At 45.5% G+C, this 21702-nt stretch overlaps 1 protein-coding gene across 2 annotated transcripts in view; it reads right to left on the reverse strand.

Annotated features, from left to right (window-relative positions):
* The window catches only part of PCDH19 (protocadherin 19), a 132516-nt gene that overhangs the window by 45515 nt on the left and 65299 nt on the right, over positions 1-21702 (reverse strand). Inside the window, exon 4 of one of the 2 annotated variants that reach the window (XM_075007819.1) lies at positions 15094-15263. In XM_075007819.1, coding sequence (XP_074863920.1) covers positions 15094-15263 — 170 coding nt within the window. Of the gene's footprint in view, positions 1-15093; positions 15267-21702 lie in introns of both variants that reach the window. The other variant, XM_075007818.1, reaches the window with a different exon arrangement.

Here is a 21702-nt window from a genome sequence, read left to right on the forward strand (position 1 = left end):
GACAGGGTAAGGCCATTGCTCAGTGAGGAGGGAGAAACAGTAACAGGGAACTTGGAAATGGCAGAGATGCTTAATGACTTCTTTGTTTCGGTCTTCACTGAGAAGTCTGATGAAGGAATGCCCAACATAGCGAATGCTAGTGGGAAAGGGGTACGGTTAGAAGTTGAAATAAAAAAAGAACAAAGTTAAAAATCACTTAGGAAAATTAGATGTCTGCAAGTCACCAGGGCCTGATGAAACTCATCCTAGAATACTCAAGGAGCTGATAGAGGAGGTATCTGAGCCTTTATCTATCATCTTTGGAAAATCATGGGAGACAGGAGAGATTCCAGAAGACTGGAAAAGGGCAAATATAGTGCCCATCTATAAAAAGGGGAATAAGAATAACCCAGGAAACTACAGGCCAGTCAGCTTAACTTCAGTGCCAGGAAAGATAATGGAGCAGGTAATTAATTAAAATCATCTGCAAGCACTTGGAAGGCAGTAAGGTGATAGGGAACAGCCAGCATGGATTTGTAAAGAACAAATCATGTGAAACTAATCTGATAGCTGTCTTTGATAGGATAACGAGCCTTGTGGATAGGGGAGAAGCAGTAGATGCGATACACCTAGACTTTAGTAAAGCATTTGATATGGTCTTGCATGATATTCCTATCAAAAAACTAGGCAAATACAATTTAGATGAGGCTACTATAAGGTGGGTGCATAACTGGCTCGATAACTGTACCCAGAGAGTAGTTCTTACCGGTTCTCAATCCTACTGGAAAAGTATAACAAGTGGGGCTCTGCAGGGGTCTGTGTTAGGACCGGTTCTGTTCCATATCTTCATCAATGAGTCAGATATTGGCATAGGAAGTATGCTATTAAGTTTGCAGATGATACCAACCTGGGAGGGGTTGCAACTGCTTTGGAGGATAGGGTCAGAATTCAAAATGATCTGGATAAATTGGAGAAATGGTCTGAGCTAAACAGGATGAAGTTTAATAAGGACAAATGCAAAGTGCTCCACTTGGGAAGGAACAATCAGTTTCACACATACAGAATGGGGAGAGACTGTCTAGGAACGACTACAGCAGAAAGGGATCTAGGGGTTATAGTGGACCACAAGCTAAATAGGAGTCAACAGTGTGATGTTGTTGCAAAAAAAGCAAACATGATTCTGGGATGCATTAACAGGTGTGTTGTGAACAAGACACGAGAAGTCATTCTTCCGCTCTACTCTGCGCTGGTTAGGCCTCAGATGGAGTAGTGTGTCCAGTTCTGGGCACCGCAGTTCAAGAAAGATGTGGAGAAATTAGAGAGGGTCCAGAAAAGAGCAACAAGAATGATTAAAGGTCTAGAGAATGTGACCTATGAAGAAAGGCTGAAAGAATTGGGCTTGTTTAGTTTGCAAAAGAGAAGATTGAGGGGAGACATAACAGCGGTTTTCAGGTATCTAAAAGGGAGTCATAAGGAGGAAGGAGAAAACTTGTTCTTCTTGGGCTCTGAGGATAGAACAAGAGGCAACGGGCTTAAACTGCAGCAAGGGAGGTTTAGGTTGGACATTAGGAAAAAGTTCCTAACTGTCAGGGTGGTCAAACAGTGGAATAAATTGCCAAGGGAGGTTGTGGAACCTCCATCACTGGAGATATTTAAGAACAGGTTAGATAGATGTCTATCAGGGATGCTTTAGCCCCATTGGGGTTGGGGGCTGGACTCAATGGCCTCTTGAGGTCCCTTCCAGTCCTAGTGTTCTATGATTTTAAGTACAACTTCTCCCTCTAAATTCAGGAGATTTTCCTGAATAGCTGGTGACTAAGGACTTGGTGAGTTTTTTTACACTTGTTCACAACCACCTGTTCACAACCACCTACTGCCTTACCTTCATATAGGCTGTATCAGAAACAAATCAGACTCCCACTTGAGTGGCAGAACATCCTTAACACAGATAAAAGCTGTATGCTCTCTTTGGTGTGTGGTTTCGATTAGAGCAGGTCTGCCTTTTTATTATTACACAGATCATTTAGTGGAACGGCTTAAGTGGAGCCCCTCAAATCCGCAGCTATCCATGGATCATTTTTGAAGATCAGATGCAGATATGAAATTTGTATCCATGCAAGATTTTAAGCATAAGTACAAGCTCCATGGTACTGTTACCTTCAGCAGTAAACCCACTGTAAACGGCAACATTTTTGACATGTGCCATTTCAGGTGATTGTAAATTCTTGTTTATCCAAGGAAAGTGCATTTGTTCTCTAGAAATGTTTTATAATGGAAACAGTTTAATTTTAAAGAGCTCTGCATGAAGCAGGGTCCATAAGTCTTCCCTGGTACTCTTACTTAAGGCACCAGTTTTGCCATGGGAAGTAAAACCAAACATCTGATTTACACCCAAGTGAACAGGACAACAAGCAAGTCTTGTTTAAGGTAATCAAAGGCTGTTAATGGCCATGGTGTCACTGACTGCTAATGTTTGTTGTGATCATACAGTATTCAGCTACTGCACATCCCACTTTTTATTGTCAGTGTGGACAGTGCTGCCAACTTGCTAATGCCAGAACACCGAACACACTTGCCCCTCCTACTGCCCTCCCCCTTCCCTGCCAGCCTGTGTTTGATGTTTTATGCTAAGTTTAAGCTATGCTGTGTTTAAGTTTTATCTATTACAGGACACTAGGGTTGACAGCAAGATAGTCCAGACAGGATGCAATGATGGTGGTGGGAAGGGGAGGTAGGAAGCTGGGGTTAAGAATTCAGCGAGGGAGATGGGGGCACAGAAAGTGGTACAAGGGAGGGAAGCAATGAGGAGGGTGAGGGGGAGCTGGGTGAGAAGGGATACAGTGCGGGGAACAGAGATGTAGGGGAGTTAGAATGGGAGGGCTGCAGTGAGGGGCTGAGGGCAGGAGGTGGGACGCAGTGTGGGGGATGGGGTGGGAAGAGTCGGGACAGAGAAGGATGCAGTGAGGGGGTGGAGAAGGATGCAGTGAGGGGGAAGGGGTGGGAAGAGTCAGGACAAAGAGGGCTGCAGTGAGGGGGATGGGGTGGGAGGAGGCGGGAAGGGGAAGGATGCAGTGAGGGGGGTGGAGTAGGATGCAGTGAGGGGGATGGGGTGGGAGGAGTCAGGACGGGGAGGGCTGCGGTGAAGGGATGGGGTGGGAGGAGTCGGGAAGAGGAAGGATGCAGTGAGGGGGTGGAGAAGGATGCAGTGAGGGGGAAGGGGTGGGAAGAGTCAGGACAGAGAGGGCTGCAGTGAGGGGGATGGGGTGGGAGGAGGCGGGAAGGGGAAGGATGCAGTGAGGGGGGTGGAGTAGGATGCAGTGAGGGGGATGGGGTGGGAGGAGTCAGGACGGGGAGGGCTGCGGTGAAAGGATGGGGTGGGAGGAGTCGGGAAGAGGAAGGATGCAGTGAGGGGGTGGAGTAGGATGCAGTGAGGGGGATGGGGTGGGAGGAGTCGGGAAGAGGAAGGATGCAGTGAGGGGGTGGAGTAGGATGCAGTGACGGGGATGGGGTGGGAGGAGTCGGGACAGGGAGGGATGCAGTGAGGGGGTGGAGTAGGATGCAGTGACGGGGATGGGGTGGGAGGAGTCGGGACAGGGAGGGATGCAGTGAGGGGGATGGGGTGTTGGGACAAGGGGCGGGGACGCACCCTCATTCCCAGCACTCAGATGCATGAAACAGAAACATCAGGGCTTGACGGTCCATCCCTGTACTCACCATTCTTGTGAGGAATAAGGGAAGTCAAGGGGAGAGCTTCTCCCATTGACCTCCCTCGGTGAGGGCAACCAGATAAGTTGACCCCTTCCAAATGAACTCTCTCCTGTGCTATGGGGCCCAGGTGTCCATTCAGTTACCCACTGATGCTGAGGAGCAATGACATGTATTGCACCTGTGCTACAACTAAAGGACTTTTAACCCTTTCCCAGCCCATGATGGAGTTTCACCCCACTACAGTGCAATGTACGTAAGCCAGAAAGTGGTTCAACCTGATAATGACTGGTCTGGGGACAGAACTACTGCTTGAACTCCCCGCACCAATGTGATACCATGGACTGCAAATCATCAACGACTGCTGCTCAGTTCCACCAGCTGTAGCGATTATGCTTTTAATAAAGCACCTTGTATTTTACTGCAACAACAAAACTGATGCAGGTTGCCATGGCAAGTACACATTTTCTTATTTAGTAGCATAACAAACAGCTTTGTAAAGTTCACTGATTTCAGAGTGATTTCTCACCCAAAGAGCATGTTGCCCAGGTTCCATTAAGTCACCTGTTGTTTAGTCACTCTGGCAATTTTAATTAGAATCAATTTTGCAATCCCTCAAAAGCAACACTTGATGCTGCTGCACCACTGGAACATAGAGGCATCTGTAAATTATGCAGGTTTCAATAGCATTTTTTCTCCCATTTTAATTACTGTAACATTACAGTATTAATCATATGAGCCTCTGTTAAGCAGCAGTACAGCCATCCTCGATCATAATTAAAGGGAAAAGGCCTTGCATTTGGGAGCTGTGGAGTTGATTGTATTTCCTTTGAAAATTGCATTTTAACATAGCCATCCACACATGGCAGTTTTATTTGGTTCTAATTAGTGTCATGGAGGAAACACAAAAGGTTAATAAGAGATGGTTGGTTTGTAATGCAAGTTTCCTGGTGCCAGGCCCAGCAGTTCAGTATGTTTTCAGACTCATTAGCTATGTAGATTGATTACAGTCTAAGATCAGGAAGCACTCACTTGCTGTGTTAGCAGAAGGTTAGTTTTTATTCATACACCTACCCTACTGCTACAAATGAAACAGACTACTTTAACTATTACCACACCCCCTTGTTGAGTCAGACTGAATGAGTTCATGCTCTCCTTAGAGGTCACTAGGAAAGGGAGGGGGAAAAAAAATGGATGCATGCTCTTTTTGACTGGTTTATGACGGCGAACAAAGCCACTGAGAATCTTTGAGTTGTTTATCTTAGAAATGTCAGAAGTCCCAAGTTTTATCTTCATGATTTTTGCAAAAAGGTGACCCAGAGAAAATATTAACTGAACCGTAACAGAGAGACTTTTTCTTCAAACTTGAGTCCAATAGGTATTAACAAAAACTGAAAACTAGTTTAAACCATCTGAATAAAAAAAATCACTGCTCCTCTTATACAAGATTTGCTCTCTGTCTCTCCAATGCATAGCTCTCCAGAGAGTCATTTAAAAAATGGACAAGAACTACATTTTTATTAAAGAACACAGCAGGGAAAAAAGTTAACTAAGGATCCACACAAACGCCCCTACACACCACTCAGGAGAAAAGAAAGGCTCAAACCCAAGTTTTAATTTTCCTTTGCAGGTGATCTTTAACAGATGGAAAATTGCCAGTATGGTCACATCTGGAAGACTATTTCCAGTATATGTAGGAAAATGGGGTCAATTATGTATAAGGTCTAACTTCTATGACCTTGGATTGATTTTAGTGAGAAAGATATTCCAAGAGTGATCTTTAGCATAATACAGTTGAAAACAGAAGAAAGCTTTCCAGAAAGCCCCAGATATAAGGCATGGCTTGCGAGGCACTGAACGGAGGACACAAACCTGTTTACTGTTTACGCTAGTACTTTGAAATCTTATTTGTTTTCATATCTTTTTACAGATATTTCAGTAGGCCCTTTTCTCCACCTGGCACCCTATTTCAGTGCAGGGTTAATCGAACTGTATATGCAGAAATTTTAAAAGATACTGAACCTACAAACCTAAGAAAGAAATAACACAAAAGGATCCACTAATGCCAACAAACAACTTTCTCTAGCGTCTTCTAATTCCTCCATTGCCTTTGAGATCAACTGCTTGTAAATCTCAGATATTGCCCTGGGCCAGAGCTCCCTGGCTCATTTAATGAATGCCACCCCAAATGACTATCACACGGGCCTGTTGAAGCAGATGTTAAATACTTCAGAGCTCACTAACATGGCATGACCCTGCTGCCCAGCTCTGAGTTCCCAGTTTGACACCCTGTATTTGAAACTTAGAGGATGTAGAAACAACATGAGCCTTTTCCACAAAGGGAGAGAGCGGGTGGCTGGGAGAACCATACACATAATTTCCCTTTAAGCACAAGACTAGTGTAATGCATCAGCCACTCAGGCTGCACTCTAGCCCCTTTCCGCACTACTCTGATGAGGCATGTTGAAAGCTTTCACTAACACTGTATTTTTGGATGCTCAACAGGCAATCATTTAGAAGGTGAAAAAACAACAACTAGCACCCCTTCTTCTTCAGCTTGGTCTGCACTAGGCAGGTAAGTCAATTGCAGATACACAATTCCAGCTACGGCAATTGCCTAGCTAGATTTGACTTACTGGCAATCGACTTACCTTGGTGTCCTCACTGAGGAAGGTCAACAGGAGAAACTTTCCTGTCAACCTCTCTTACACCTCACGGTAGCAAAGAGTACAGGGGCCGACGGCTGATCCCTGATAGGTTGATTTCGTGCATCTTCACCAGGAGCGCAAAAATCAAACCCCAGAAGATCGAGCCAGAGCGGGTCGATCTTCCAAGTGACTTAGACATAGCTTGACCATGTTCCACAATCCCTTCTTCCTGGGTTCCACAATTCATACATAAGCTGGCCTGCCCTTTTCCAAGCTAGCCAGAGTGCACTGTAGCTATACCTTTGAGTTCTTACTAAATGATCAACATAATAAAACATCAGTCAGAACCACTACAATAACTGATGCTATGTAGTAATAAGATCTTCCAGCTTTTATCCATCTTAAGGGATATACTGCCACTGAACCGGGAGTCTTAGCTTTCATTTCTTATACAGCATATATGAATACAGATAGCACATTTTCAAACCGTTTTGTTTTGTTGTTTTTTTTTAAATTCAGCATTGCCACACATTCAGAGTCCTAGACTATATCACTCAAATCTTCCTACAGGTACAAAAAAGATGTCATTAATGGGCATTCTGCAGTACAAAAAGGATTCCATATATATAATATATTTCCAATTATACGTGTTAGTCATGTTGCTCAATGCACTGCTGGACGGTGATCTGGGATACTAAGATAATGAGCACAGTAGAAGAACCTGCATAGAACAGAAGAGTATCTGCATCTGCAAACACTTAAGCACATGAGTAACTTCAGTGAAGACAAAGGGACTAATTCTTATCTACTCTAAAGCCCTGTATGCCACTCCAGCAGTGGAAAGGCACATTTAAATGGGAAATAAAAATGCAAATCATTCCCACTCAAAGGTCCCTTGACATTCCCAGCGTAAATGAAAATCAGACCCAATTAAGCTACCCACACAAGCACAATTACTCAGATGAGTTCACGTCTGCAGGATCAGGCCCTCAAAGAAGAGTTGTTTTGCCTATCTTTGCTGCTGATTTGGTACTAATACAATAAAAGTGGTGCTTTTAGAATCAATTTTCCGAAGATCCATGACACACGGCAGTTGATCAAAACTCCCTCACCTTGATTTTTACAGCTTTTCTATTATTGCTGCTGTTATTTCTCCCACAAGCCTTTTTTATGATTTGTGTGTGATTATTATTCTAGTATTTTCCCCTCAGATTCTATTTTTAAGGTAAACAGAGAATCATTGCTTCTTTGGGCAAGGCATTGTCTCCTACAGCAGATGCTAAAAATATTGACCACGAATGGGAATTCAGATAAGTTTGAAGTCTTTGTTGTTGCTAACATAAATAAATATTTGAAGGAGGAGGTTACCTTTTTGTTTCAAGATAGGCAAGTGTTTCTATGCTTTATGCTTTTAGAGTACATGAATGCTTATGGCTAACGACAAAGTAAAAAAAAGGAACTGAAAAGATGTTTCTCTATATATACACATCTAGAGAGAGAGGCAGACCAAACAGAATGAGAGAGAAGAGAAGAGAAATAAACTTTTGCAACTAATATGTTTGCAAAAGGTTGAAGGCATTAAAAAAAAAAAAAAAGACTCTGAATGAGTAAAACCAAGAGAGAAATAACTACATGAATTGCAAAACAGTATATCTAGCCTCAAAGATGCTAATTCAGGTCCTGAGGGATCTAATCAACCTCTTTGTTGAAGTAAAGATAAAACTTTTTGACAGCAAGTGCTATTCTGATAAAATGGAATTTTCAATTACTCTGTGAACATCTGGCCCCTGCTACCAGAGCACCACACTGCCTGGCAACGTCAGAAAATATTCTACACCAAAAATTTCCTGCTTTGCTGAGAGGAATGCATGTTAAGAAGTTTTTAAAAAAACCAAAACATCACATTCTGCCTGTAGTGCTGTCAGTGTTCGACTGAGGTCTTTTCTCCTCTGGGGCTTTGGACCAGTAGACTCGTCCAAGTTTCAAACTTAGTATATGATTGACTAGTGGAGATCACAATTTCTGCACAAAGTACACCTCTATTAAAAGTTTACACCACCAGTGTAATCTGTGATTTCCGCCCTTCTTTCACATACTGCAGCCAGGTCTACCTTAAAGTCGATCATAGATATGCAGTTCCAGCTACGACAATTGAGTAGCTGGAATCGACTTATCTACGATCAACTTACCTGGCCCTCACAGAGGAAGGTTAAAGGGAGAAACTCTCTCCTTAACCTCTCTTACTCCTCTTGAGACTGAGGGGTACAGGGGTTGACTGTCGTCCCGATAGTTGGATTTCCCGCATTACCCTCAGGCATGCAAAATCAAACCCTAGAAGATCGGCCCTGACTGGGTCGATCCATTGGGTGGTGTAATGTACCCTGAAACGAAACATCAGTGTAGCTGATGTGCACTTGATTAGAGAGTTAAACTGGAATAAAACCAGAGTGATGCAATAGTGAATCAGGCCCTGAATATGCGTGGCTTGCATACGACAGCACAGTGGTATACCAAAGGTGCAACAGCACTTAGGTTTGAAAGGAATCTTTTTTCAGAACCTTGTTTTCCCGAACAAACCTGCTCTGTGCAAGTTCAATTGATGAAAGAACTGATAAATAAATATGTTGAATAAACTCACAGTGAAGCCCTGCACCTCCAGAAATAAACAAATGATTAAACTGCAGTAGGTAAATTCAGTCCTGAAAGGCAAAGAAACGTTAGCGGACGTGTTCCTCTGTGTTCCATTTGGTATCAATTAGGAGGAAAAGGAAAACAATTCAGTGTGGTAATGAACTCCAAATTGGGTGCATATTACAGCAATTAAAGCAATCTTTTCAACTGATGAATTTATAATCAATAATTAAGGCCATGAGGTAAGAGGAACCAGGCATGCTTCCGACTTCTAAAATAAGCAAAGCAGCAGAGCTCAGGATAAAATGTCTGACCACATGCCGCCACCCCGACACTAGGCTCTGCCATTCTAGAGACAATACTTTTGCTAGGGGAGCCCTACACGATGAAAGGAACAGGGGAAACATATTGCCTTCTGACAAAGCATCTCTCGACTTCAGGGCCCAAAGCTGCACACACCGTTAAAGGGACACTGTCCAGGACTTCGGGTCACATATTTCCTTTTAACAAACAAAACATACCAGGAGGGCTTGGTAACCTCATGGACCTGGTTCCCTTGCATCAGCTGAGAAGGAAGAATACAAGGACAAGGCCAGGGTAAGCAGCAAATGTTCTGATTCAGCACCTCAAGCGCCTCCCTAGGGAGTCTCACCGTAACTAAAAGGTGACCGGACATCTTCCGCCCTCCCTCTCCACACACCCCAAACTCCCAAGGATGGAGAGGTGCAGGTGTGGGGGGAGGGAGGAGGGAGGGAGACACACAGCCATATCACTGTGCACACTCTGTGCCTCCCAGAGTACATCTGACCTATGAGATGACACTTGTGAACAGTTTTCCTTCTATTTTGTCCAGCAAGGGGTGGGATAAATTTTGTTGTAAGCACCAAGGCAAGTGTGCATGTGCACTCTCAGTAGAAACACATTCTACCCGCTGTCTGCGGCTGTGGGCGCTCTGCTAATCTGATGGGTGGCCTATGAACCTCTGCTGGGTGGCTGCTCAAGGGCTCCGCTTACAGGGAACGTTGCTCCTGACCCATTTGAGGTTAGAGTCATAAAGCCCAGATGCTCTATCTTGCATAGGGACTGGAAGAGGGAGAGATGCAATTTACACCCCCTTCCCCAAGTTACAGGAAGGCTTCTGGGCCCTTAGCCCACACAGTCACCCTTCCGACCTGTGAGCGGAATAGTCTTTGTCCTTCTGCAGCAGGGTCCCAGCCAGTGTGGATCCTGTGGCCTTACCCGATACACACCTTCAGGCTACCATGTCCACAGCCAGCATGAATGTCAGCTCCCTACCCACAAGCATGTGCAAACCAGTCTACGTCTTCCAAATGTTAAGAGTGCCAACAGGCTTGCCATGGTAGAAGGGTTCACCTACAGGTACCAAGACAGCTCTTCCGATTAAGGGCCCCATTGGCAACACAGGGCAACCTGCCTCTCCTAGAGTACAGGTAGAAGTGTGGATCAAATTTTATCTACTCCTTCCCACAGGAAATCTAAAATCTCAAGAATCCAGGTGTGGTTAAACAAGACCCCACTAGTGCCCCTTCTCTCATCAAAACTCCAGAAAAAGAAACAAGTCTCTGCCCAGTGGTGTATTTTAAGGGTTAAAGTTCATTGGACCGACAGGGCAGCCATCAGTTAGTAGCTGGTTAGATGTTCCTGATTTTCAGAAGCGTCTGTGGCATCGAGATGCTTCAGAGGCCAGGGGGCTTTGTGCCAACCAGGATCTCACATGAGCCAATCAAAAGTTATCCAGAGAGTAAAGAAGGCTCCCAAACCATTTGGGTGTCTATGAATTAGACACATGTGAACCCTGTGAGAACCATCATTGTTCCCAGCTAACTACCTTGATTTTTTTTCACTGCGTCATTTCCTCAAGCCTAAATAACAGAACAAAGCAGCATCTCACCTTCTGACAAGGTTCCTCTCCCTCACCTTCTGTCTTAGTATCAGCTACAAAAATTGGGTGATGCTATTATACAACCTTGCTGATTACCAGTGTTCCCTGTAAGCTGAGCACTTGGGCGGCCACCCAGGAGAGATTTGGGCGTCCCCTGCTGATTAGTAGAGTGTCCTCAGCCACCCACAGTCGGCAGCATGTGTTTCTATTGGTGGTACACCTCTGCACATGCCTTGGTGCACATAACAAAATTTATTCTGCCTAGGGATGGAAGAAAACCAGAAGGAACATCGGTGATGACCTTCCAGGCAAGTTCCCATTCATTTCTCTGGGTAAAACAGGCTTCTGATCAGCCTGCCTCTATGTCCACCCCAGACTACCCTTGGGACAGGACACATTCCAAAGCCCCTTCAACCAGCCAAAGGGATTCTTTATTCACCAAGTGGCCACTAGAGTTATATTGCCTGCCTGCAATGTAAATAGTAAGACAGGCTGCGTGTAGCGTTAGGACACATAAGTAAAACTTAGCTCCTTGCCGAGATCACCAATCCTGAACTGTTTATTGGTGTAGGAGAGCTCCCACTAAGACGATGACTAGATTAATATTCCACATAGCTAGAGCCTGATTCTGACTTCATTCAACTACAAGGAAATCACAAGTTACTCCACTGTCACGCAGGGAGCTACTGCATTGTAAAAACAGGGTATCCAATTCAGATTTTTCACTGTTATTAGTGGAAACGGAGGGAACTCTGCAAATGACACCAAGATTATGTCCATAGGCATGTAACAGAGGGCCAGCTTCAGCCACCCACACTCACGATGAGTGGTACCTTCCCAGATGGACCATGTGCCTCAGCAGCAGCCAAAAGCTCAACTGTTCCCCACCCAGCCGCCAAAGCCTCCTACTCTCCCTTTACGATCTCCACGGAAGCAGTTGTGCTGTTGGTGCAAAGCTGTGGCACACTGAAAACTGAAACCAAAGAGAGAATGCAGAATAAATGGAAGTGAATATCACAGTTGATTCAGATCCCCAAACAGTGCTGCCACACGACGTCTGGCATGCTGCATCCGGGCGTCACAGAATCCAGGGACCTTGCCGCAGAACCTAGGTCCATTTAGCTGCACAGTAGATGGGGCCTCAGGAATGTAGAACTAGACAGCACATACCCACCTTCATACATATGGAAGCAGCAAATCGGGGCAATGCAGGAGGGTGCACAGGAGATCACATGTGCTCCTCAGCATCCGGGGGTCCCCCCACACTCACTGCACAGAACCACTCCTGGTGAGTGCAGGGTCAGCCCCCCCCTACTCCGAGAGAGCACCGCATTACACCTGGCGGGGTGCTGCCACAGGAAGAGGCAGGAGAGGGCGGAGTAGGAGGGGGCAGAGCATGGGCCGAGAGGGGCCAGTGACCCCCTGGAATCTCCACACCAGGCGCCACTGGCAGCAATACATGCATACGGCTGCCTAGCTTTGAGGAGCTGTGAATGCCAGAGACAGCAGCTCTTGGGAGAAACAGAGCAGACCCAGTACTTGTCCAACCAAGTTCTGAAACACACAGCTGACAGTGGAAGCAGCTTGTGGCCCCGCAACAGGCCAAGCATGTTACCATGCTATCGACATACGTACTCCCACCAATGACCTACGCTTGGTCTGGAGGACGCCCATGTCTAAAAACAGCCACTGCAGCAGCGTTAGGAAGGCTGCAGGACCAAAGGCAGGCCTGGTGTAAGTGATGACTCCAAGGGAGCAGTACTTGCCTTACATCAGACCCAAATATGGCTCACGCTCAGCACACCTGCCATGCCCGCAGCAGAAAAGGACAAAAAGAAGCAGCACCCTGAGCAGTTTTACCAGGAGCGGGTGGTGTAGGGACACCTCCCTCATGCAGTACGATTTTGACACGTGGCTTAGAGCACGTACCTTGGTCTTCCACGGCTCCATCACAGGGCCCAGGAAAGGGGCTTCCTCCCATTTAAAATCCCTGGTTCACGTGGCGAGAGTGTTCAGTCAAATCTGAACAGAAGGCAAAACTGAGCCACAAGTTTTGAGAGGGCAGACAGACCTCCACCCAATGAGGCACTTAGGCTTGGCCTACACTAAATTGGGTTGGAAGAACTTCCTCAGGAATGTGAAAAATCCCCACTCCTCAACAGCACAGTTAAGCTGGTCTAGGTCCTCATGTGAACAGTGCAAGGTCGATGGACGAATTCTACAGCCTCTTGGGGAGGAAGACAATGTACTTAGAAGCACTACAGCCATGCGGCTGCGCATCTAAATGCGGACAGGTCCTTAGGCCCAGCTTAGCTCCAACTATGCACGTAGCCCCACTGATGTGAATGGAAATATTAACACCCTGAAAGTTAAGATGTGCTCAAGTGCTTTGCAGGATCAAGGTACAGTAAATATTCCTGGCCTGGCATAAACAAGGAGATGTTCCCATATGTAACACACATTCATGAACAAAAGCCATGAGTTACATATCAGTGGGTTTCCCTTGAAGAAACAGCCAAGGGAGATTTGAGAAAGCACAGTATGGAGTAAGCACCCAGTTCCTATTAAAGGCCTATGGGAATTGGGCACCTGGCTTCAGTATGTGCTTTTAAATTGCTCCCACGTAATTTTCTTCACCAGCAGTTCACACTGGAAAGAGATGTGGTTCTGATATATTGAACCCAATTTATCACCAGTGTTGCTCTACTGACCAGATCTGACTCCAGCCCGTTCTCCTCAATTCATTCTCATTGTTATCTCCTGCCCACTGCAGGCAGAGCACAACCTTGTCAGAAACGTAATCTCTGTCAAAGCCAATCCAGCACTTCACCGAGATTGTTTTTCACTAAAAAAAAAGTGACAAAAAATTAACAGCTGGTGTTCAGCCCATTCCAACCGGACAGGAATCAATTATGAATGTTTTCGCTCCCAGAGCCATCTCTTGTTGCAAGGAACCTCTCAGAAAACCTTTTCCTGATTGAAACGAAAAAGAGTTTCTTCGTAATAGAAGCAGCAGAAGAAATGATACCTATCAGCCTACATTCTCTGACACAGTGCTAGTCCTCGGAGTATTAAATTGCTACTGTACAGTGCAACATTTATATAAATGTTTAATTTTTTCATCTTTAGCCACAGTATGGTTGTCTGGAAAATGCATTATCATTATAGATGTCATTGCTCCCCAGTTAATATGGCTGGCGGTAGAGAATTGGTAGGTGACCTCTGTGTATACAGCTTTCCAGGGTTAACTAGGGCCATTTAACAGCATCCCTCAGAAATTAATGCAGAGATCATTGTTTCTTTTAGAGAAAATATTATATGACGTAACTGGTGAGAACTCTCCCCATTTAACTATCATCAAAACAATGGCTTTTAATGATGTCTACCATAAATTGAAGCCCAGTTCACACTCACAGACTTTGCTTTCATATCCTTACGTCTTTGAGCAGCGGGGCTTCCAACTGAGCCTCAGCTACAGTCTATCTCAAGAGAGATCCAAGTGCCCCTAAGGCTTCCCTGAGCTCAAGTACCAAACCACATTCGTACATCTTAATTGAAAAAGACAGGATGTTTACAGGGGACATTTACATCAGTGAGACATTTAAAGCAGCATTCATGCCTAAGTGCATACGAAGGAGTGGGCTCAGCTGAACTCTTTCCTCCATCTAACACTCCTTTGGGTTTAGACCACGGCTTGATTTTCCAGCTCTGCATGAGGGTATGCAGAATAGCAACTGGGGAAAGGACACAGATACCTCGCCCACCTGATCGAGCTAATCTCCTGTGGAGCATGTGAATAACGTGTACATGTGCTCAGCTGACCTTGCCGAGATGTTGTATGGCTGACGTCGGCTCGCCATCTCGCGAGCGGCTGTCCAGCATGACAAAAGCAGGGCAGCTGATTTTACACTACGACAATGAGGTCTAGCGCAGCAAGCCCCTGACCAGACCTGAGCACCAAATCCTGCTCCGATCCTAATGCTGCCACTCGGATTGCTGTCAGTTTCCCCATCTGTGAAATGGAGAACAATCCGCATTGTTTACTTACCTGATGGGAGGTAGCGAAGATTTATTTTTATCTCTACAGCCCTCGGAAGATGAAAAGCGCCATGTGCCTACTTATCGTGCGCTCGTGCAAGAATATGTTAGCGCCATCAGTACCCAGCTATCTACTGTCACGACACAGTGTGTTCCACAGAGCTCCCTTAACGCACTGATACAACCTACCTTGGTCAGGCATCTGAGACCCCATGGAAGTAACACTGGTGTTCAGCACATCGTTGACAGCAGTGTCACAGTACAGGCCTCGCTGGACATCGTGTTCACTGTCGGTCTGGTCACTCTCCTCATGCCCGCTGTCCTTCAGACTGTTCCCCTCCAAGTCCTTGAAAGTTGAACTGCTGGGTTTGAGAGAGAACAATGATTTACTGTCATGTCAAGTCCGATCAGATAAAGTCTCTCTTAGCCAGCATGATGTCAGAACCCTACAGCAAGACTTATGCTGGCTGCTTTATCTGGGGTGTGGGGAGGAAGAAACCTCTCTTTCATAGGTAATCACAACTCAGAGCCATAAAAGGGTGTCCCCAGTTTGACATACGAACAATTCTACTCCTTGATCTTAACGCACATTCCAGGAGGCAACTAGAGCTAGAAACAGGAACCGCCTACAGGCTTGGGAGCACTACAGAAAGATCTTGCTCATTTCTCACACCAGCAAAGCGCAGCTGCTCACTGTGGAAGATGCCAAAGAGACAAAATGCTAAAGCGGCACACAGCTGAAGCAGGCTGGAGGCAAGATCAGGAACGGAGGATCACCTTGGACCTGAGAAGAATAAGAAGAGACAAAGTACAACGGCCAAACAACTTGGCATGTCACACACAGCTCTGAGCCATTCTCGCAGAAAAGAAATGGAGGTGTCCTGGGAACATAAGCTAAACGTGCTAGGTACTACCCGGTAGAACTCCCTGGCGATGTTGCGGAATACATAAGGTGCAAGGAAAATGGCAGTCAGGACAAAGACTGATGCAGTGCTCAATAAGGAGCCCTGCAGGGATGGCATTGTCTCACCATAAGCGTTCATCTTGCTAAACAGAAAATCCAGCTTGCACTGGTCTTTGAAGTTATTCCTTCTATATGCTGCAAACTAGCCTGTGGAACTCCATGCAACAAGAGATTATTTAAGTTCAAAATTTCCCAGGATTCTAAAAAAGGTCTAGACATTTATACAAATAAGAACATTCACAAGTACAGGAGCTAGGATGAAAGCTTAGAAAGGCATCAACCCTTATAAGCTTCAGGGTATAAACTAATCTCTATAGCAGCCTGGTATTAGAAACAGAAATTCTCTGCAAAGGCGGCTATTCCATATACAGCGTATTGTCCATTATGAGGTTACTTACACCTGCTTTTGAAGCAGCTGGCTCTGGTTGCAATTAAAGACATGGTACTGGGACAGTGTGGACCCTCAGTTTGCTCTGGAATGTCAGTTCTTGCTGAGGCAACAAGCCCAGTTGCAAAAGAAAAAGCAATGCACGTGCCTGAGGTCACCTTCAACAGGCCCTATCGAGGGCTGCATGAGAGACTGGGCAAAGGGCACTGGCCTAACATTGAGAACGTACCTGCAGAGCTGCACACCCTGACTACCATCAGCGTTAGGAAACGAAGAGGTTCAGCACATGCAACCATTTGTGAGGCTTTGGCCTGCTCCAGGGACCCTGGAAGAGAAAAGGCTACACACACCCACCAGGGAGAGCCTTTCACTGGGGAGAGACCAGGTAGTCAAGAGCCAACAGAAGGAGACACGTATAATACCAAGAGTCCATATGACTTTAAAAGGCCTCAACCATCTCTCAAGGATGCGAACTTGTTTCGTTTCAGCTAGTGTCATCACCGTTACTTATTGGTGTTGTAGCACTGAGGAGCCAAGTGTGCAAGGCACTGCACAAACACCGAACAAGACAACTATCTTATTTTAAGAGGTACTACAGTGAAAGTTTCTGTCCCCTCAGCACCCTTCTCCAGTAATGGGGCCAATCATCACAGGGCCAGATCCTGAGCATGGCAGGATCCAGAGTCTCACTACAGGTGCTGGACATGCCTCTTGGCCTCTCTGATGAGCAAGAGTCAGACCCTGGCGTAGAAAAGCTGAGTCATTCTGGTCACTGGGGCAGGAGAAGCTTATTAATGTGACCAGGATGTGCAGAGAAGTGGGTCCGACTGAGGGAATCTGGGGCAGAGACAGGGAGCTCCTGCAGAAAATCCTACACAGAGCAACGCTTGGGAAGAAAATGTCGGCTGCATTTGGTGTTCTATTAGTGTCACATAAGGGGACTGGGGGTTGGTCTACACTAGGCAGGTAAGTCAACTGCAGATACATGACTCTAGCTACTACAATTTCATAGCTAGAATCCACGTATCTGAAATTGACTTACCTGTCTGTCTGTCTGTCTTGACAGAGGGACGTCGACAGAAGAGTCCGTCGAGCTCCCTTACTCTTCATGATATCAGGGAGTACAGACATTGACTGCCAACCCCAGACAGTTCAATTTCACGCATCTCTACCAGAAGCATGAAATCAAACTCCAGAAGATCAACCTCGACTGAATCCATCTTCTGCATAATGTAGACGTACCTTTAGTTTGACCTTACAGAGTGACTAATGTAACAAGGTTTCGTTTTACATGTTTAAGCAGGTTTCTTTCTGGCTCAGATTTTCAAGAGTGACTCGTGATTTGGGGTACTTCTCTTTTTAGCCATGTAAAAGAACCTGATTTTCCAAAGGCTGGTGCTCAGCCCTTTCTGAAAATCAGGCCCCTTTAAAGTACCTCAAGTCAGGCATCCAGAATCACTAGTCATGGCCAGGTACTTAAGATGGTGAATACTGCTAGAACTGGAGAGATCTCAACTATCTAGTTCAGGGATCGGCAACCTTTCTTAGATGGAATGCCAAAATTTGCTCTTTTGACCTCTATGTACGGTCCGAGTGCCAGTGATACTTTCTAAAGTCCCAAATAGTCCTAATTACAACAGCTTCATTAATAAATAAATTAAGATGCTGAGCTTTCCTGTTGAGGTGGTGGTTGGTAGAATTAGGTGGTCGTTTGTGAATCCACATGCGAGATGGCTTTGAGCAAGTTCCCAGCTGCACGGGGAGCAGGGACAGGACTGAGCTCCTGCCTCATGTACCAATGAAAATGGGCTCACATGCCACTCTTACTGACCCCCTGATCTAAACTAAAGACCTGACAGTGCCCATAGACTTGTTATACTGCAAAACAAAAACACCATCTGCTTACAGGCTCCATTTTATTTCACTGTCAGGTCTTCTCCAGTAATGCCCCTTATAAATGGTGTTTTGCTGCCTTCTACATGCTAGGGGGAAACAGCAGCGGAGCACTGGTTACCTATAAAAAGTGCTGCAAGAGCACACCAGTATCACGAGGGCTCCCAATACTAGCTGAGAGCAAAGGTCTTACAACAGATGCAAAGAGATGAGGGCCGGAAAATTCTCTTCCCTGGCTTCAGGATAGACGCAACCAACCCTAGAAAGTCTTGGCAGCCACACAAGGTACAGCTTTAATGACACTGGGCTGAAATCAGACAGAATATTCTGAAATGTTGCCAGCTCATGGAGAACCCCAAGAGCAGCGACGATGACAAGCTGACACGGCATCATTGTAGAATCAAATGGCCACTGTTGGGGAAAAAGAAGGAGAAGCTGGGGAAATATACAAGCAGCCCAGCCACAAAGAGACAAAGTCACCTGGGAAAAGGAGGTCTGCAGAGGAGAGTGCCCGGGAAGGAACAGAAGCAGCAATAGCTAAATGAGCTGGTGGATAACAGAGAAGGGAGGCACATTTAAGCACTCTCCTCTTCCACGCTTCGCATGTGATGGAAGAGGTGCCGGGGCTTCAGCAATATTCTACTTTCATCACTGATGTGGCAAACACAGGGTGCGAACGCTATGAACTGCCAAGCCTAGAGATATCATGGCTTAGGCCTGACAAGCCCCAGGCATTAATTAAGCACTGCCTCTCCCACTGCAGGACTGACAGCTCTTTGACCAAGATGAGGGAGAGATTGTTCCCTTCCATTTAATTGCATTGCTTCCATTTGCAGTGCCGAAATGCCTACAGATGAACTGAGACAGGAGCTCCACTCTGCTAAGCATTGTACAAACACAGAGCAAGAGAAAGTCCCTGCCCCAAATGGCTTACCATCTATCTTGGCAGGCAACTCACATCTCAGTGTCAGAACTAACTACCCAGGAACTTTCCTCCACAATGTGTTTTAACACTGCTGGACCAACGGCTTGTATCCTCAGCTGGTAAAAATCAGCACTGATTTCACTGGGGCTATACCACCTTACACCAGCTTGAGGATCTGGCCCAAACTTTCCAGCCGGCTGGCTTTGTCTAAAATCATTTAGTCTTGGGAATGGTTTGCGCTTCAAAGCACTGAATAACTAGACATTTTCATTACTCTGCAAAGCCCCTTTGTGTCTCCACGGAAACTGAATGGACCACCTACCATTTTGTGCTCTGCCAAACCACAAAGGGGGAGGTGGGGGTCTGTGAAAATACATTTACATTGGTAAACCTTCAAACGCTACCTTTTAAATAAAGATGTCCCTGTTGAAGCCACTGCCTGATTACAAGCAACATCAGAGAATTTTAAATTAAGAAAGCCTCTAAATCCTGGATTAATTTGTGTGTGTGTGAGAAAGAGAGAGAGAGAGAGACAAACAAAAAAGGTATAAACCGATTAATTACACTCACAGATTCTGGGAGAGTCACACAGCAAAGATAAAGCAACTATAGCATTTCCACAGAAGCAAAGATTTTGCTGAATTAAAAATATTCCAGTGTTTAATAGTTGGCATGTCAATTCTCAAATGTCTCAAATATAACAGTTATGACATTTATTAGACCGCAAGTGCAAGATTAGTAAAAAGGTGTGTAGACGGGGAGGGGAGAGAACGTTGTCCTGCACAGAGCTGCTGTTCAGAATGCGCAAGCTATCTGCACGACAACGCATTTGTCTTTCCTGCAGCGAGTCAGGCCCTAATGCAACAGTCACACAATAGTTTCCACCACTGCCGCTTTTCAAAAGGAAACTCAGGTTTCTGGGTATCAGCACTTACAGGAATCCTGGAACAATAGACTTGCTGGGGGAGTCTTGAATGCTGCTGTCTTTTATGTTAAGTGTAAAGAAGAAAAGATTAAGAGATTTGGTTTTGAGAAAAATAAATCCTGACTCTATTGTGAGATGTGATATGTTGGAGCCACCCCATGGTCCAATCCTTGTCATGGTAACGTAGTTTTTGGGTCTCATTGACCCAGAGAGCTATGCCAGCGGGCACTAAAGCTCATGGAAAGGTCACCCAAACTGGAAAGGTCAAGGGGTAGAAACCAGACAAATTTGGATCACTCCTCCCCACGGGTAAAGGAGGTTGGCTTAGGGATAACAACCCTATCTGCAAAAATAGTTACAGAAACATCTACAAAGAAACCTATAACTACACAAGTCTTGGGAGAAGTTGGCAATCTGCACGGATAGAGTATGAAGCATGGTAGGGAAAGCCGAAAGAAAGCTGCCCCACAAGCGACCCTTCTCTCACCCAGGACAACAGCCCAGTTTGGAGGTGGAGCGTTCAGACAACGTATCTAGCAGGGAAGACAGCACAGATTGCAGCTGAGAGGAAAAAGTACAAGCTTGCAGTTTTGGGCTTCTGAGAGACACGAGGGACACAATCTGGGCAGCTACGCCTGGCAACAGGTGAAACCCTCATCTACTCAGGACATGAAGAAAAGGGTGCACCACACACAGAAGGTGCCTCTCTTGATAACACCAAGTCCACATCTGGTGCTTTAATGGAGCAGACAGCAGTATCATCACACATCATCACAGCCAGATTCTTCACCAAAAGTGCAGAAGGTACTGAGGAATGTAAAACAGAGTCCTGTGAGAAACTACAAAGTGTTGTGAACCAGAAAGAACGGAAGGATATCTTGATTTTGATGGTTGACTTCAGTGAAAAAAACTGGAAGCATAAATACAGGCAAAGAACAGACCATGGGAAAAGAAGGACTAGGCAACATGAATGAAAATGGGAAGTGCTTCAGTGACTTTTGTTCCTTCAACAGATTGGTGATTGGAAAAAATACTACCCCTTCACAAAAGGATCCATAAGGTTACTTGGGTCTCACTGGTCCACCAGCCAGAAAACCAGAATGATCACATCTGTATCAGAAGTTCTTTGAGAAGATCGATGAAAGACGTCCATGCTAGAAGAGGAGCAGAACTAGGTTCAGACCACCATTTGGTCATGATGAAACTAAAGTTCAAGAACAAGAGGTACACCACAAAAGCGACCAAGCCAGGATTGACATTCAACATGGAGCGGCTGAGGGATATAGAGACAAGAGCCGGTTTCCAAGTGGAGCTGTCCAATAGATATGCACTTCTGGCAAACCTCATTCTCAAAGATGCTATCATGGAACAAATTTGGGAATACATCGAAACAGTCTGGAAAGAGCCCTGCAATAAAACCCTGGGAAAGAGAACAAAGCATCACAAAGAATGGATCGCAGCAGAAAATCTGAGAAAAGTGAAGGAATGAAAGAATAGAAAAGCAGCAGTCAACAATAACAAAACAAGAGCAGCCAAGGCAGAAGCTCAGAGACTGTATTAAGAAGCCAATAGAGAAGTTAAAAAGGCTGTAAAATGGGATAAAAAGGACTTTGTGGAAAACCCTGCACAACAAGCTGCAAGACAAAGAAACTTGAAAGAGCTGTATGACATCACACAGAAATTAGCTAGATCATGGAGTACGG

The sequence above is a fragment of the Carettochelys insculpta genome, chromosome 13 (genome assembly GCF_033958435.1).
Source record: "Carettochelys insculpta isolate YL-2023 chromosome 13, ASM3395843v1, whole genome shotgun sequence".
NCBI classification, from domain to species: Eukaryota; Metazoa; Chordata; order Testudines; family Carettochelyidae; genus Carettochelys; species Carettochelys insculpta.